The sequence below is a fragment of the Mastigoproctus giganteus genome, chromosome 9 (genome assembly GCF_048544385.1).
Source record: "Mastigoproctus giganteus isolate SK-2022 chromosome 9, ASM4854438v1, whole genome shotgun sequence".
Classification (NCBI taxonomy): Eukaryota; Metazoa; Arthropoda; class Arachnida; order Uropygi; family Thelyphonidae; genus Mastigoproctus; species Mastigoproctus giganteus.
Genome location: NC_143583.1, coordinates 174,455,696 through 174,474,846, shown reverse-complemented (window position 1 = coordinate 174,474,846; position 19,151 = coordinate 174,455,696). Strand labels below are relative to the sequence as shown.

The following is a 19,151-nucleotide window of genomic DNA, read 5'->3' as shown; positions in this document are numbered from 1 at the left end:
GTTATAGAACAGGTGTGCGGAAATTTGCCTTTAGCCAGCGGGTGGTTAAATGCTGGAACAAACTTCCATCTGGAAGCCTCATTTTAGGAATGATGTAGAGTTGCTAGAACATGTACAAAGAAGGGCAACAAGATTGATGAGGGGAACAAAGGGGTGCTCTTACCAAGAAAGGCTTAAGTTCAGCAAATTGCAGTGCCTAGAAAGTAGGCACCTGCATGGTGATCTGATTGAGGTGTATAAGGCCTTGAATGGGTTGAGCAAGCTGAATGCTGATGGGATTCTTCCTCTTGCTCAGACTAAGAACCTGAGGTCTAACAGCCAAATCCTCTGCTTGCACCTTCACGATGGTGGGACTGTTCGTAATCCTGGGTATAACTTCCATGCACAAGCACACTGGGTAACCACCCAGGTATGAACCAATGTAAGCAGTGGTCGAGGTGTGGCACCCACACCACATGGAGGAATGTCACTCCTCTGTTTTACCAGGCAATACTAGGTGGTAGATGACTCGTATCAACTGGCGCAATACCACCACTTTTTTTATTGGAGGCTTGAAGTGGTGGAACCCATGTTTAGTCTCCAGAGATAAGTTCCAGTCAACCCTTCCCTATCTCTTCCATCATGCAGTATGATGGATGACATTTGAGGTTATGATGAACATTATGGCGAAATTCAATCTTTCTTACATTTCGAGGGTACAGCTCTGAAACGGAATTTGCAGGCAGCCGTTAGTTATTACACCAGACCAAATCTGTTGGTAACCCTTTAGGAGGCTTCCAGATCAGCTAGTGTATATTCTTGCTACCTCTACTCTGCCAGCTAGTGACATGGAGGGAGTCCGAGTAGTGTGTATGTGGGGGGGCATTGTCAAGGCCAAGTTATGTCAAGGATCTGGATATATTCTTACTATGTGTATGCAATATCCAAAAATTTCATTACTTTGTACAGCATTTCCCCCCCCCAGTTTTCCTTACTATTGAATACACCATGAATTGTCAAACTAATAGAGTAAGCTTATCTGCGAAAAGATCTAATCCTCCCAAACATTAACTAGTTCATTGCACAGATATACGTGGTCTCAATTGTAATCTGAACGATTTCCCTTTGCAGTGCATAGTGTGCATAGTGTTAGGGTCGGGCGCCACCTGTGGTTTCCCACATCTGAGCCATATGTACACTGTGAAGAAATACTGAACACTGTAAATGCCAGAAAAAGTGTAGTGTGTTGAGTGTGTAGTTTTGTGTTGGGTTCTGTTGTGTGTCCTGGCATTTGGCCGCAGGGTCCCTGGTGGAACCCCACGTTGCCCGCACACACCACTAGGAGGTAGCCAGGCTGCCTATTATTCTCTGGCAGGTCTCCGTCAGGGCCGCCTGAGCTTCCTGAACGGAGACCAATTAAAAAATATATATAATAATAATAATAAAAAAAAAATTAAAAAAATAATAAAATAAAAAAATAAATTAAAAAAAATAAAATAAAAAAAATAATAATAAATAAAATAATAAAAAAATAATAATAACAAAAAAAAACGATGATAATAAAAATAATAATAAAAAAATAAAAAAAAATAAATAAATAAAAAAAATAATAAAATAAAAAAAATAATAAAAAAATAAGTAAATAAATAATAAAAATAAATAAAAAATAAGGTAGAGTGCGGCAGTACAGGGTGTACGGAAGAAGATGGGGGATGAAAGTAAGAGTAAGGAGATGTAGGTAAGGGCATTCCGTAAATTGACAGTGGAGCATATGCCCCACCAGGAGAAAAGGGGAGGGGATAACTCCAGAAGGGTAGAAAAACCACTCAGCGAGAGTGCTGAGTGTGACTTATATTTTGTGGTGGAGTGGTCAAGACCACTGGAGCCTACCAAACCATATGAAAAGTTAGCAGGTAATCCTACTTTGGATGTTCCAGGGTTAGCAAGTCGATGCTGGTAAAACAGTCAAGTACACAAATTTTTTACTTCAAGTTTGAGTAAGTCCTTTACAGGTTTCTATCCCTGGCTTGAGTTGGTTGTAGAGTCCTGCACCTAGAAAAGAGATTCTGTGCGTACTCCGTTCCGTTAAAGATTTATAATATTGTTCTTCAGAAATTAGCAGGTGCTCCTGTCCTTGAGGTATGTGTTGTAGCCTGGTGTACAGTATTCCTTGAAGATCGTTATAAATTGGGCAGTTATAAAGAAGATGGTCCCTTTGCAGTCTGCCAAACCCCATGTACTTTTTCTGACAGAATCTCAGTTATCAGTTGATTCAACTAGTGCTCATTTCAGTTGCCCAAATTATTCGCTGTATGATTCCTTTAACCTCAAAGGTGCTACTTGTGCTTATGTCTGATATTCCCTGTCAGAGACTTGGAATTTTGGAATCTCCTCTTTTCGATCTTCTTTGCCTTAAAATCTCTTTAACACATTGTGTTAAATTCATCCATTGTCTCTACTGTTCTCCCAACTCCACTAATCACTTGGAGCTTTTTGACTTTCTCTCTTTGCAACTTGACTTTCTCCAGTGCAACTTTCCTAACAGTGAGTTAATTTTCCTTAGTGATTTTAATGTTCACAACTCCAGCTGGCTTCCGTTTTATAGTCACACTGACCCAGCTGGTCGAGATGCTGAAGCTTTTGCAATTTCTAATGACTTTGCATAGGTTGTTCATTTACCTACAAGAATACTGGGCAATCCCAACCATACAGCCAACACGCATGATCTTTTTCTCACAAACAACCCTTCTGAGCACACGGTCGAAGTGAAAGGTCCTTTAGGCACTTCAGATCACAACTTGTTGATTGTCTCTTCTTCAATAGAGCCTTTATTTTATACCTATTCCCAACCTTGTGTTGTTAGGCATTACAAGAATGCAAAATGGGATGACCTGCTTGATTTCTTTTCTTCTTTTCCTTGGTCAGATTACTGTTTCAAAACATTCCTACGTCAATTTTTGTTCAGATCATGTCAGTGAAATTATTCTTGTAGGAATGGAATCCTTTATTCCAAACTTCACTTTAAAATCTCGTCCTTTATCTAAACCTTTGTTTTCCAGTAAATGTGCTAAGGCTGTTCAAGAGACGAACGTTGCATATTGTAATTGGCTTATTTCCAATTCTTCAGTTTCGTTTTCTGCCTACACCAAAGCTTGCAACAATTGTAAAGCGGTAATCCAAACTAGATTTTGAACAGGCTAAGAGTAGAAAACTTGCTTCTTGCCCTAATGGTAGCCGAGCATTCTGGTCTCTTGCCAAAGCTATTGGCCACAACTTTTGCCCATCTCTGCTCCCACCTCGGTCAAAACCAGATGGTTCTGTTGTCACTTCAGCGAAGGATAAAGCAGACCTGCTAGCATCCGATTTTTCTTAAACTCATGTTTTAATGATATTGGTAAAGCACCTCCCACCATTCCCAGCACACTCCATTCAATGCCTCCTGTGGTTTTCCATCAAAAAGATGTCTAAAGGATTTTGATGAATCTTGATGCTAAGAAAGCTCCAGGTCCTGATGTATTTCTCCGTTTGTTCTCAAAACCTGTGCTGCTGAACTTACTCCTGTCTTCGCTGCCTTTTTTTCACTTTCTTATTCCAAAGGTATTTTTCCTTCTGCTTGGAAATTTGCTCATATCCAGCCAGTTCCTAAAAAGGGTGACAAATCTCTCCCATCCAATTATCGTCCTATTGCAATTAGTTCTATTCTTTCTAAAGTAATCGAGAAATCAATTAACTGTCAACTCTTAAACTACCTAGAAACCTTCCGTCTGATCAATGATCGCCAGTATGGATTCTGTCAGTTCGATCCACTGGTGATAATCTGGCTTGTGTTACCCATATATGGACACATTCAATTGAAAAGTTTGGTGAAACACAAGAAGTTGCTCTTGACATCTCAAAGGCTTTCGATCGTGTTCTAAACAAGCTTCCATCTTATGGCAGGCGCCACCATGGCCAGGTAGGAAGGAGCAGCAGTGCGTAGCACATGCTTCTTGATTAGATCGGAGTTCGAGCCCATCACCACCAAATACGGAGGATGCGGAAAGGTGAGGGAATGACCACCGCATATCCCGGAGCAATATAGCACTTAGTTGCTAATGCTGCTAAAAACCAAATAACAAACAAACAACAACAACCATCTTATGGTTTGCTAACTGTTTTTTGTAATTGGTTATCCAGTTCTCTCTCTTATGGCTCACTTAGGGTGACGATAGATGGCTCTCTGTCTTCGAACTTCTCCACTAATGATGGTGACCCCAAGGTTCAGTTCTTTCCCCCACTGTTTTCCTCTTGTATATTAATGACCTTCTTCCATTGACTGGAAATCCTATCCATATTTTTGCCGATGGTAGCACATTGCATTCCACTTTACATTTTGAAAAACTTTGCCCTGCTCATTTAGCTTCAACTTCTCAAATATCTGCTACCAATTCCTTAAATGCCAATCTCCAAGTAATTCTCCCATGGAGCAAAGACAACTAAGTTGATTTCAATCTTTCTAAAACTCAGTCTTGTCTTATATCTCGCAAAAAGGATTCTTCTGCTCCTATGCTTATCTTTGGTAACACTCCGATTTCTAGGCAAAATAATATATCTCTTTTGGGGATTACTCTGACTTGTAATCTCTCTTGGCACAAGCACTTTACAAATATTGCTTCCTCTGCATCTAATAAACTTGGTTTTCTCTTTTGCTTTTGGCGTTACTTATCTTCCAAACAGCTGTTCAGTCTGTACAAATTGCAAATCCGCCCTACCATGGAATATTTTCCCACATCTGGGGCGGTGCCCCTAAAATCTCGCTTAGGCTTCTAGATTCCATTCAAAAGAGGACAGTTAGTTAATTTTTAGGTTAACAGGTGGCTCACCTATGTTCAAGAATTATGAAACTATTTTAATCATTTGTTTGAATTTTACAAATGTACATTGTTAGCATTTTGCTGCTTATTATAATTTAGCTGAACTGTTTATACTCACCCAGATTTTAGTCTGATATATTTAACTTTTTACCATTTTTTAAATTTATGTACACATTTGAATTAGCCCTTTTATATATATATTTTGATATATATTTATTCCTTTTGATGCGATAACCTGTTTATAGGTTGCCAATTAGTATTTACTGATGTTTTTATTTTGACTTTGGTATATTATGTCTCACCACTAATGTTATTAGTGGAGTCCCTCGGGGTTCAGTGTTGGGTCCATTATTGTTTTCTGTATTTATAAATGATATTGATGATGGTATATCAAGCTTAATGTCCAAGTTTGCAAATGATACAAAAGTTGGCAGGGTTGTTAAGGACACTACTGATGCTATACTGCTGCAACAGGATCTGGAAATTTTGAGCAGATGGGCTGAGAGGTGGCAAATAAAGTTTAATATTGACAAATGTAAAGTACTACATATGGGAAACAGCAACCCCAGAGCAACATATCAACTCTGTGGTACTGCACTGACAGTTGTAGAGAATGAAAAGGACCTAGGGGTAATTGTGCAGGCAGATATGAAGTTCTCTGAGCAGTGCAGACGGGCTGCAAGAGTAGCTCATGGTGTCTTGTCAATGATATACAGGAATTTTTCTAGCAGGGATAAGGAGGTGATTATTCCCTTGTATAAGGCAATGGTCAGGCCACACCTTGAATACTGAATACAGGTCTGGAGGCCTCATTTCAAGAAGGATGTAGAGCTGCTGGAACAAGTACAGAGAAGGACAACAAGATTAGTGAATGGAACAAAGGGGTGCTCTTACGAAGAAAGGCTTAAGTTTTGCACATTACAGTATCTGGAGACAAGGCACCAGCGAGGTGATCTGATAGAGGTGTATAAAGCCTTGAATGGTTTGAACATGCCCAATGCCAATGGGATTCTTCCTCTTGCTCAGAAGAATCACCTGAGAGGGCATAAATTCAGATTGAGGAAAGATAGTTGTAGGATAGATGTGTGGAAATTTGCCTTTAGCCAGTGGGTAGTTGGTTGGTGGAACAGACTTCCATCCCTTGTTGTGGAAATTGATAGCCTAAAATAAATTTAAGGCTCAGCTGGACAGGTATTTCGAACGAATGGAGGGGTGAGATGGAAGTGTTTTTTTTTTTTTGTTTTTTTTGTTTTTTTTGGCTGATGCTGCATAAGCTTGCTTTCTTGCATCACATGCCTCTACTAATGCTAATGCTGCCAGTGCACAGTATTAATCACTAAATAACTAACTGACCAGTCACCCCTACACTCCTGCTTTAAGATATAATAAAATGTGGGAGGATTAGATGACTAATTGCTATATGGAGGGTGTGGTAGTGCATTCAACTGGGTGATGGATGTGACTACCTGTTATGTGGACAGATAGTATTGGAGTTGGTTGTGCAAAAACTGCACCTCCAATATTTCATATGGTACAATAGTAATATGTTCTCTGCAAACTCCTCACTGAACATATCTGAATTTATGAATAATGAGATTATCAACTGTATGGAGTTGATCAAAATTTTACTTAATTTCCAAACAAGAAGTCACAATAAACATAGTAATCACAACTTGACCGCTTATTATTCTTAAATGTATTTTTTATTATATATATATATATATTTTTTTTTTTTTTTTTCATTTTCTTTTTAACTTAGAATTCTGCAAATTTCATATAAATCTCTTCAAGAAATCAGTCTTGATTTTGGTCACAGGTGTTTAGTGTTCATGTAGTAATCACTCGATAAGTTTGTAAATTTTCTTGTTGTTATTCATTGTCATAGATGTGTATTGAGCTCTGATGAGATAAGGTAACATAACCCGCGGGCCACATCTGGCCCGCAACGATGTTGAATCCGGCCCCCTCCATAAATGCATAAATATAGAAAATCCATACCTGACTACACTTGCCGTAAACCGTAAACGTTCGGTTTAATTTGGTTCAATCGGGAATCGCGGCCACTGCAGTGTACAGCAGTAAAGCAGTGCGCAGTTAACCAGGTGATTCTTCGCAGTGTCAAAGAGTATTATTTCCTAATTATTATTGTAGCATCGATCGAACGAAATTCCTTTGGGTTTGACTTCTTATTGAAAAAAATAATATTGGTGCAAGATATTTTAAGTCAGTTTATGCCTTTTCTAATTATTACAATTTTTAAATTAATATAATTTATAGCCCATAAAATGAGCCAATTAAAAAAAAGAAAAACTGATGCTGAATGCCACATTTTCAATGATAATTGGACATTCAAATATTTAATTGCAAATATAAATGATAAAGCTGTTTGTTTGGTTTGTAACAAAACTATTTCCATTTTTAAAGAATATAATCTAAAAAGGCATTTTTCAACAAAACATTTTGTATAAAATATAAGCTATTTTCACCGGAACAAATGAAAATTGAAGCAGAAAATTTAAAATGTCGTTTGTGTAAGCAACAAAATACTTTGAAAATTTTGTCAAATACAGATAGAGCTCTGACAAAAGCTAGTTATATTGTTGCACATAAGGTTGCAAAACAATGTAAATCATTTTCTGATGGGGCATTTGTGAAGGAATGTTTGATAGATATTGCTGAATTATTATGCCCTGATAAAAAACTGACGTTTGAAAAAATTTCTGTCACAAAGAACTCTTGTGAGATGAATTGATAATATTTCAAGTAATTTATGTGATAAATTAAAATTAGAAGATTGTACTTACCGTGCACTGGCTTTAGTTGAGTCATGTGACATTGCCGATACAAGTCAACTTTTAATCTTTATTCGAGGTATAAATCATAGATTTGAAATTACGGAGGAATTACTTTCTGCACATCCTATGAAAGACACAATGACCGGCGAAGATTTTTTTTTATAAATCTTCAAGAAGCTTTTCAAAAACATAATATAAAGTGGGACAAAATTGTCAACATCACAACCGATGGGTGTCCTAGTTTGACAGGGAAAAACATTGGATTATTAAAAAGAATAAGCGACGAAATAAAGCGTATTCCAGGAAAAGAAATAATTTTCTTACATTGCATAATTCATCAAGAAACCGTTTGCAAAAGAGTTCTAAAACTGAAGCATGTTATATCAGTTGTAATGAAAGTAGTTAATTTTATTCGTGGAAGAGCTTTAAACCACTGGCAATTCATAACATTTTTGAAAGAAATTGAATGTGATTTTACTGATATTCCTTACCATACGGACATAAGATGGCTTAGTCTTGCAAAAGTGTTAAAACGATTTCATGATTTGTTGGATGAAATTGTAAACTTCTTAAATGCTAAGGACAAGCTGAATGAATTTTGTGAATTAAAAGATGAACAATGGCTGAACGACTTTTTCTCCGTTGATATGTTTTCGCATCAAAATGAATTAAATTTATTATTACAAGGGAAAGGACTATTTATTTTTGATATGTATACAAATGCCACATCATTTACGAGAAAACTCAAGTTATTTTCACAATAATTCCAAAATAAACAGTTAACTCACTTTCCAATCTTACAAAAAAAGAGAAAAAAACTTGAAATGTGCTGATTTTAAGAAATATGAGGCTATAATAAGTGACTTATTTAATGAATTTACAAGAAGATTTGATGATTTTCAAAAAATTTCTAAAGATCTATCTTTAGTAAGCCTACCATTTAATTTTAATGTCAATGATCACCACCTTGTATCCAGTTGGAACTGATTAATTTACAATCAAATTTAATATTAAAGAATCAATTTGCTGAAAAAACAATAACGGACTTTTATGCCTCGTTAAATCCAGAAATGTATAAATATATTCTGAATAATGCAAAGAAATATTTGGCATTCTTTGGATCGACATACCTATGCGAAATTACATTTTCTTTAATGAAAAATACAAAGAGCAAAATTAGATCAAGAATAATGGATGAAAATTTAGGAGCAGTTCTGCGAATAGCCACTAGTGAATTGAATCCCAATTTTGATGAAATCATAAATCAGGAACATTCCAAATGTAATCCCTCACATTAAAGTTTTTGCATTTACTTTGTTATCATAACAATAAAAATGTTTATTCCAAATTGTAGTTCTTATCTGCACTTATCTATAATTGACTCCTATTTAAATATTGTATTTATTTTTTTAAAATACATTAATAATTTGGTAATTCAAGTAATATAACATTTTTTAGGTTCTGATTTTTTTTGTTAAATCGTTGAATCTATTCCAGCCCGCATCATGATATGAAAATTTCATTCGGCCCGCTAACGAAAAAAGTTGCCCACCTCTGGTTTAAGGGATACTAGATTAAATTATTTCTGTTAAGTATTAAGTAAAATATCTGTTAAGTACTTTAATAGAGATTTTATGACATAATGGTTTCTTAAAAAATAAAAGATAGGGGTATATTAATTTCCAAATGATTCACAGATTTTACTCTTTTTGAAGTGCTGAGATTTTCACTGTATTTGTTAATGTTAAATGCTAATTTTTTAGAATTGCACATTTTAATCATTATATATATTTTATGCCTAATTTCCTTTGCAGTTAACCCTTGCAGATACTGTAGTCCAAACAAAGATTTTTCCAGAAATAATTGTTGAACCTCTGCAGATAAAAAAAGTGAGCCAGTATTTATATATATATAATTGTTTCTTTTGGGGTTCCCTAATTCTGTTACTGAAATTAAGATTTTACTACACTGTTGCACAATTGGCTGTACCACGAAAGTTAAAGATGATAAATGAATGGATGAAAATATTTGAAATACTATAAGGAAATGGGATCTTGGTACAAATTCTATTAAGATGCTAATAATTGGTTACTATTAATTCCTTTAATTAATTAGTGTAAGATTGAGGTTATTAAGCAGTATGAAGTTGTCATCATTAATGTATTTAAATCAAGTTGCTACTAATACCAAACAATTCATTAAATTGTTAGCATTCTGAAATTCAAAACATAAGCATACTCTTTGAGAAATCTTTTCTCTGAAACTGAAAATATATTTCAGTACCTGTTATTCAGAGTGTTTCAAAAGTGATAGTCAATAATTTAACAGTGAACTGTACAGACTACAATATGCAAAAAAAGCCTAGTAAACATGGGTCCTTAAGTGAATTGTTTTCGAGATATTGCACATTTCTAGTTGGGATCCACCACTGACTTGTTTGTTTAGGTTATGTTCATTCTCTCTCTTTCCCCTCTCTCAATGCTCTAAGATGTAGCAGGCATCCACATAGCCTTAAATTGCATACTCTCAACAGCCATAGTGCACAGTGTTATTTATACTGACTTCCATTAGTGCCATTCAAGCTATACAGCCAAATAAAAATCATGATAACCCCCTTACTCATACAGATCTGGAATACTCTGACTAAGTAAAACCAGAAGAAGCAACACGTTCTCTTTTGTTGGATCCCTGGTCACTCAGGAATATCTGGAAACTAACTGGCCGGCTTAGCTGCCAAAACTGCTACTGATCCTATAGACCAATCATTTACTACACTTGCATCTGACTACAAGTACATTATAAGGAAGCGATGTCTTGAACAATGGCAACACATCTGGCAGAATAACAATAAGGCAACAATAAGCTACTTGGTATAAAAAAAGATCTAAAACCTTGGAGCTCTAGCATATGAGAGAACCAACATGAAGAAGTCGTATTAGCCGTATGTCGTATTACAGAACTATGTATTTAACCCATCTTTATCTGTTTGCGGCCACTGATACCCTGCAGTGCACAAAGTACAACGCTCAGCTCACTGTCCAACATCTACTTATTGACTGCCCCAAATACAATACTGAGCGACAAGCTATGTTTACCTCATTTTCCACGACGAACACTTCTTTCAGCATTTCTGACCAATGCAGACACGCCACATATGACCAAAATTTTTGATTTCCTCAAACAGATAAAACTGTACAATGCAGTATAAACTTGAATAATATCTATACAGACAGAACTATGTATTTAACATCACCATAGTTAGGTGCATTATGGCCTTTGCTGCCTCTTGCACCGTAAAGCCTACAAACAAACAAACAAACAAAGCTTGGTGGTGGTGGTGGTATCCTGGTTTGTTTTCATAGACATCACTGGGTTCTCTCATCCCCATTGAACACACCCTTTCCACTAGATTCTACCTTGCCATTTTTTTGGACATAATTTTGCCATACATGGTGACAGTATATCCAGATGGCACTAGACTATCAGCAATGTCTTGTTGCCTCATGTCACAAAACCTAAATTGTGCAGGAATGGTTCAAGGATCACATCCAAGCATTTTGTGTTCTCCTCTGACCACCAAATTCAACTGACATCAATCCCATCAAATATTTGTGAGATGTGGTGGAATGCAACATTTGCTAGTCAATGGCAGTGCCTCGCTCCTCTGCCAAACTCTGGGACATTCTTCTGTCCAGTTGTTCAGAAAAATGTCCCATGCCTGGTCTAAGCAGTTATAATGATGAAAGGCAATCTAACACACAATTAGATTAGGCTGTCATAATGTTTTGGCTGTTGAGTGCAAGTGTATGCCATCTTATATTATAAAATATAATGTTTTTGTAATTAATTAACTAACATGAAAACTAAGTATTCTTGTTAATTACACCTGTTTTTTTCTTTTCCAGATTCACTTACCTCTAAGACCTCTTAAAACGGGCAACCTCAATATTACAGGAGTGTCATTCTGCTTACATACACAGGCAAATTCAAGTCATCATAATAGTTCAGATACTGATTTAGAAAATTTTACTCAGAAAAATGGTGCTGTTTTATCTGTACAAGGAAAACAAATTATAGACTTGAAAGGTCCACGAATTACTAGTTTACAGATTGACAAAGCATATGCTCCTGATTGCAGATTAAGTCCTGTTATTGTGGATCCAATGCCAAAACTTCAGGTGTTTATTGCAGATCATAAATTATTTATAGAGTCATTTGTGCTTCTCACCTAATCTGTTTTATTGGCAGTTCTTGCAAAGTATATATTTTTAATAATTTACTATATTGTTTGTTTCATGTTTGTAATACATATACACTGAGTTGGCTTTGCATTCGCAACATCTGTCTAATACCTTGTGGGACAACTTTTTCCCATAATACACCCTGCACATTTATTTGTATGGAGTATGGACTCCACATGGTGTTGAAGGGTATCCCGTGATAGTACTAATTATGTGTCGCACTTGTCCTAATTTCTGCACATTGTTAGGTGGATGGTCTTAGTTATCCAAGTGTCAACAGAACACAGCTGTCCCATATATAATCTGTGGCTGGTTGTTCTTCCACTGTTGAGACAGTCATGGTAGACTTGTGACACCACAGAATGGGAGAATTTGATCATTTTGACTGTTGTCGACATACTAACACCTGCATACCTTCCCTCCACAATTATTCCAAGTTTAAAGTCTGAAAAATCTCTACCCTGACCCATTCTTCCTCACTCAAAAACTAATCACACGTGTGAAATACAATCTTACATTGGCCATTCCTAACTCTGAGTCTTCACACGGACCAGTTCATTCCTACATAGGGGATGTTGCTAAAGCAAAGCCAAATTCAGAGTAGTTATTACATGGCAAATCAACAACACAGTACTGATTTCATTATTATGCTAACCTCAAAAAATAGAAATCTGTTTTCAGGAAATAATGATAACTGTTACATGCTTTGACTTTATAATTATGAGTGACTTCAGAATTGGTCAATTGTTTTTATTTAGCTTAGCATACCAATGTACATTGGTGAGAATGCACTTGTATTAGCTTAGCATACCAATGAACATTGGTATGCTAAGCTAATACAAGTGCATTCTCACCATCTGGTATTACTGTGTCTATGAGATTTTACCAAAAAAAAAGACATTGAACTTCTTGTAAAAGTCCAAAGATAGGCAACATGCTTGGTGAAATCATTAAAAGGGTGCCTTCTTTCCCCATAAATTCAAATTATGGGGGAATAAGAACTATAGACTGGATTGTATGAGGTTTTCTTTTAGCCAGAGTGTTGCAAATAATTACTAGGCAGTTGAGGCCGACAGCTCAAGAAATTCTAGTCAAGGTACTATATAGGCAACTGTTTAGGTACTATATAGGTAACTGCTGACACCACTGGGCTACTGAAACATTTGCACAATAGTAATTTCTGGATACCTTAATCCTTTGTAACTGCCTTATGATATTGTTCTTATTCACCTCACCTTGCATCATGGGATTTTATTTTTTTCCTAAACTGAAAAACTCATTCAAAGAATTACAGTTTCTTGGTGAAACTGGATTAACACAGCTACAACAAAAGCAATATTAGGAACTTTCAGAAAAGGACTTTGAATAAGCTTCTTTTGGAGTTGTATAACTGATGAGAAAAAGTGTGTAAACAGACAGCATAATTATTTTGAGAATTTTGGTCTTATTATCAGTAAATATATTTGTTTAATTGAAAATTTAGTTTTGGAGTTTTTTAATTCCACTTTTATGAATCCCAGTACATGGTATAATACAAGTCTGTATATATATCACTAGAAAAGATATCTATAAATACATCTATTCTATCTATTCACAATAATTTTAAATGGGAGGAAAAACACTAACTCCCTGAGAAAACATTTTGCCTGTATTAGACATAATTAAGCTCAAGTAAAAAATCTTTTATAAAGTTTCTCCAATCTGCATTAGGAAAATCCAGATATTCCCAAAAGAGTGAGTTGCTGTATCATTACAGAAGACAAATACTATTCTTTCTATGGTAGTAGTATGACATATAATTATGCAGCTGCCAAAACAAGAAGAGAACCCTGCTAGTTAGTTACTCATTTAATTTAATTAAGTTGAACTCACTTATAATGAGACCTAAGGAATTAATGAAAAATGACAGTTAAATCTGTTGCTCATTGTAATTGTTATAGTACTCTTCTGAAATTTCAGAGGAAATTGTTAGTTATTTATATCCATGGAAAACTACTATGGCTTTCCACATCAGCATTTTTCATGATATGACTCAAGTAACAGTTATAAAATGATGGGCAGTCAAATATTAATCAAACTCCATGATATCTGTCTCTCCCTCCCTCCCTCCCTCTCTCTCTCTCTCTCTCTCTCATCTGTTGCTTATAATCATGATTTTCAGTTACTGTAATTCAAACTATCCATATGAAGTTTTGCTGATAACATTTCTTTAACTTTGTTGTGTGTGAATTTCTCATTTGTGGACTTTACATTTACAAATTTTGACCAGTAGTACAAGGTCAAAATTTATGATACCTGCATAGACAATACCCACAATTTGTTGTGCATCACAACAATCTAAGCCTTAATTTAAAAAAAAAAAACATATATATACATGATGCCATTTGAACTGACAGGAGCTCTTGAGTCCCGGGTTTGATTATGAATGTATCATCAAGTTATATAAGCTCTACACAGTTTTTCATAGGTGCATGAAATTATAATATAATCAACAATTTCTGGAACAGAAAAGGCTAAATGTGTGTCTGAAGTGTGCAGAAAAAGTGATTAAACATGGTCAAAAATATTAAATTGTGCACTTCAGATAAAAATTAATACTGGAAAAAGGCTAAAATTTACATTGATGCATCTTTAATAGATTTTTAAATTTTAAGTTTTATATTTTTTTGACATACTTGCTAATGGGTTAAACAAATCAGGGATTTAAGTAAAAAATTAAATTCAAAAATGAACTCAGAATCCCAGGCCCTTGTAGCCACTACACTGTGTTTGGATTCCAGTTGCAACAGAGTGATTTTGATGATTCTCACCACGCAAATACATCATCCCTTTCATTTTTGCTCTTGAAGCTTTCTTTTGCTCATTAGAAACTTTTTTTTTTTTTTTTTTTGCAATTTTTTTTTACATTACAAACAATTGAAGTTTTGCTGTTAAAGTACATTTTCAGATGAATTCTTTCTTATTTTTTTATTTTTCTTATTTTCACTCTAACTGTAGTTTTATTTATGTCCCTGTTCATTAAATCCATTTCAGTGTAAGCAGTATGTTCCAGGACTTCTTATATAAGTCAATTTTTACATAACTCAGGAATGACTAATAAAATATTGCTCCTATATACCTGATATATGCCAAAATTACAAAAATCACATAATATCCCCAGAAGAATGAAGAAAAATAGTTATATACCATAACAATTAAAAACTTTATCTGGGGACAGCAGTGAAGTAGCTGGAGTGGCACATAAGAAAAGAAAATGTAAAAGTGATGAACTGAAGGTAACTTAAAACGTAAAAGGAACTTAAAACGATGCTATTGTAATATAAAAACTGATATGTATTTTGTATGCCATGTAGGCTTTATAAGGGCTACTAAGGGAATCAAAACCAAAGTGTACATATTTAAGAAAATTGGTCTAAACCACACAATGAATCAAAGTCTATACACTTCAGGTGATGAACTGAAGGTAACTTAAAACGAACCTGAATCATTAATAAGGCACATTAATCACAGGCTGTTGTAGGCTGAGTGGAGGTTAGGGAGATAGTACTGATATGAACTGTTCTGTTTCATATGCTTTTTTTTTTTTTTTTCTTTCTTTCTCTCTCCATAAATTTCGTGATAAGCCAATAAGCAATCTTGAAATTTTCTTTCTATTTTCAAGAAAAAACATTCGATGTTTTCGTCTATTCCATCAAACATAAGAGATCTTCCTGAATTTTATGAAATGCTTCTGCCATTTTCTTTAATTTGAACTGCATCTTGGGTTGCTCCAATTCCTCAACGGATTCGACTCTCCTTTGCTCCTCATCCCTTTGTGTGTTCAACTGGGCTAGGTCTTCTGTTGTTAAATCTACACCTTGTTCATTCACAAGCTCATCTACATCTTGGTCCTCCAGGACCAGCTGAAACTCCTGGGCTAAGTTTACAATTTCTCTGATAGCAGGAGACATCGACTCATCTTTGTTGAAGCCTTCATTTGTTAAGCTTGGAATGTTTTCTCATACAAGTTGTTGTCACATCATTCCAGCTCTTGAAATGTGTATTCCATCAAAGATGTTAAATGTCTTCCAAAATTACCACAGATCCATCTTCCCTTGCTCTGTTGCATTTACAACTTCAGAAAATGTCCGTTTGTAATAAATTTTGAATGCCCGGATAACTTCCTAATCCATTGGTTGAAATCAAAGCCATTTGGAGGGAAATATACCACCTTGATGTTGTCATGCAGATCATCTAGATATTAAGGTTGACTAGGAGCGTTATCAAGGAGCATTAATATCTTAAAAGGTACTAGACATTTGTAAGCAATATTTTTCAATTTCAGAGACAAACACATTTAGAAACCATTCTTCGAGCATGGTGATTGTCACACAGGCCTTTGAGTTAGCCCTGAAGTTTACTGGAAATGATTTCTTGTCAATGCCCTTAAAAGCCCACAGGTTTTCTGAATGATAAACCACTAAAGGTTTGAGTTTATAACTTGCTATGTTATCCCTGATTTGTTCTCAGCTTTAAACCCAGACATTGACTTTTCTTCAATAGAAATATAAGTCCTGCTAGGCATTTTCTTCCAAGAAAGGCTAGTCTTGTCCAAATTAAATATTTGTTGTGGCAAATAACCACCACTTCTTATAATCTCATCCAATTTGTCCTTCAATTTTTCAGCAGCCTCACCATCTGCACCTTGCAGCTTCACCACTTATGGCAACATTATGATATCCGGTTCTCTTACAGAACCTATCAAACCAACCATGACTCACTAGAAAGGTGGATTCAGTATCATTGCTCTTCTTCTTAAGCTCCTCAAAAATGGCACGAGCCTTTGCTTTGATGAGGTGGAGGCTTAAGGAGATGTGTTTTTGGAACTGGTCTTCCATCCACACAATAAGTAACTTTTCTGTCTTTTTTTTTTTTTTTTTTTTTTTATTTGGTAGTTGTTGGCGCATCGGCTTCTGTGGCCATATTGCACCTCCCAAGGTTTTTGCAGTACTTTGATCCAAGCCCGAGGCGGGAATCGAACCCGCGACCTTTGGGTTGCCGGGCAGGTACTTTACCCACTCGGCTAGCCCGGTCGGCTTTTTCTGTCTTGCTTATTAGTCCTGTTCTAGCCTTTGTTATTATAGTTGACTTCATTGGTGCTGATCCCTTCACCACTTCACATATTCTGTCTTTGTCCTTTATTATTGTGTTCACTGTTGACACTGACAAATCTAAATTCCCTGCGATACTGGTTAATGTTTGACCATTTTCATACATCCTTATTATTTAATTTTCTGATCCAAATCGATCGCTTTCCTTTTCTTGGTAGATTTAGTAGTACCGCTGTCAGTTATTCTCTTAGGCAGCACTATGATAATGGCCAAAATGAAATTTTCTGTAAAGAACTTCACAGGGTTAAGTTACAAGAGATGCTGTCACACCTTACAACATGTGAATGAAGCACGCACTACACGATAATAGTTTGACATGAAATCGTTGAAATTGGTAGGACAATGTGAATTTCAACTTCACCACAATAACGTGTGTAACAAATATTACATACAAAATGGATACAAAAGCTCCCTCTTCACTCTCAAACAAAACTGAACCGACTCTACAATCCAGAAAGAAAAGAAGGAAAGAATGTAGATACAAAGGGCTAGAGTGTAATTCTCTGAAGAAATAGCTGATGGGACACATTCCACATGGCTTGAATGTTGTCGGGGAAATGAACCTTTCTCAAGCAAATGTTGAATATTTCTTCATTTTAAAGCAGAAAATGAAATGTTAACTCTAGTTATTTATTTAGATTCTAGTTACACTGCAGGTTATTATCCAACATAGTTTGTATGGGAATGAAAATAAAAGCTTATTATTAAAAATTATACAGAAAGTATCTACGATTTTACCAAAAAAATTCGCATAAGTCCATAGTTACATAACTTGGCCTGAGTCAGGGACTAACTGTATTTAATTATTTGTTCTCTGATTAAACTTTTATAAGTCTCTTCCCCCCCCCCCCCCCCCCACTTACACAAGTGACACTATGTTCATGAATATTACATATCAATACATGCAAAGTGTGCATGGACTGTCTGGAGCTAACAATATTCCATGTTTAACATATAAATTTCAATTTCTTTTTTTCCATACAAACTCTATAAAAAAAAATTAATAATAATTGCTGGATTTATGTTAGTCCAGTTGTTATGAAATAGGATGGTTTGACAAATCTTTCTAAAAGAATATAAAATTTCATGTACATTTGTCCACTGGGAGTCAAGTCATTACATGCTAATAGATGAACATGGTGAATATAATAGATGCATAGGTGTATATATTTATGTGAACATGCCTAATACAAATAAAAATAGACAAGATGTGTACAGTACAGTAGTTTTATGAATGTATATCATCTTTAATCACTGCATTTTTAATGCAGCCTCTAAATAACAGAAGTGCATGATGGAACAAATGCAGTAGTTATTATTATTAGCCATATGGTGCAAGGATGCCTGAGGCTTATGCTGCACCAGCCAAAAAAATTCTGAATTACCCCGAGAGAGAGAGAGAGAGAGAGAGAGAAGGGAATCACCAAGAAAGAGAAAGTTGCTCCTTGATGCATATGTCAAGCCAGCAACACTGTTAACAATGCTTAGGATCCTACCCTCATCCAGTGTTGTTAATCCTTCTGCAATAATAAGTCTTCAAAGATGGAATTGATTCTAATCCCTCTATCTGTTAATATTAGGTCTGGTATTACAAATGTATTATACCTGAAGCCAGCACTTACATTGCTGGTCACCTGCATGATCTTTAATGCAGATATTATAGGCATCAATCTCTCAGTGTGGCACATTATGGCCTTAGTTGCCAATGTGCCATTAAACATCAAATAGCCAATCAACCAACCATGGGCAGCAATCTGAAGTCTCCTGCTAATAATGCATGACTATGGTTGAGTCTTTGAATTCCACCATGCAGATGACAGTAATGCAGTTCCACAGTCATTTCTTAAGGCTGCTCTTAGTCTCATCAATATAGCTGGTGTTACAGTCCAGATGCTATACACCAAGTGGCCACTTTATTAAGTACTTACTCTTCTCATGAAATTAGCATTATCAAGGGCACATGATGCAAGAAAGAAAGCTTATATAGCATCAACCAAAAAAAAAAAAAAAAATGCTCCCATTTCACCCCTCCGTTCATTCCAAATACCTGCCCAGCTCAGCCTTAAATTTCTTTAGGCTACCAACCTCTATAACAAAGGATGGAAGTCTGTTCCAGCAATCAACCACCCGCTG

At 35.6% G+C, this 19,151-nt stretch overlaps 1 protein-coding gene across 3 annotated transcripts in view; it reads left to right on the top strand.

The window, feature by feature from the left end:
* The window catches only part of l(3)76BDm (trafficking protein particle complex subunit 8 homolog l(3)76BDm), a 582,307-nt gene that overhangs the window by 347,598 nt on the left and 215,558 nt on the right, over positions 1-19,151 (top strand). For all 3 annotated transcript variants that reach the window (XM_090380612.1, XM_090380611.1, XM_090380610.1), the window contains 2 exons: positions 9,442-9,516; positions 11,533-11,805. In XM_090380612.1, coding sequence (XP_090236738.1) covers positions 9,442-9,516; positions 11,533-11,805 — 348 coding nt within the window. The remainder of the gene's footprint in view (positions 1-9,441; positions 9,517-11,532; positions 11,806-19,151) is intronic.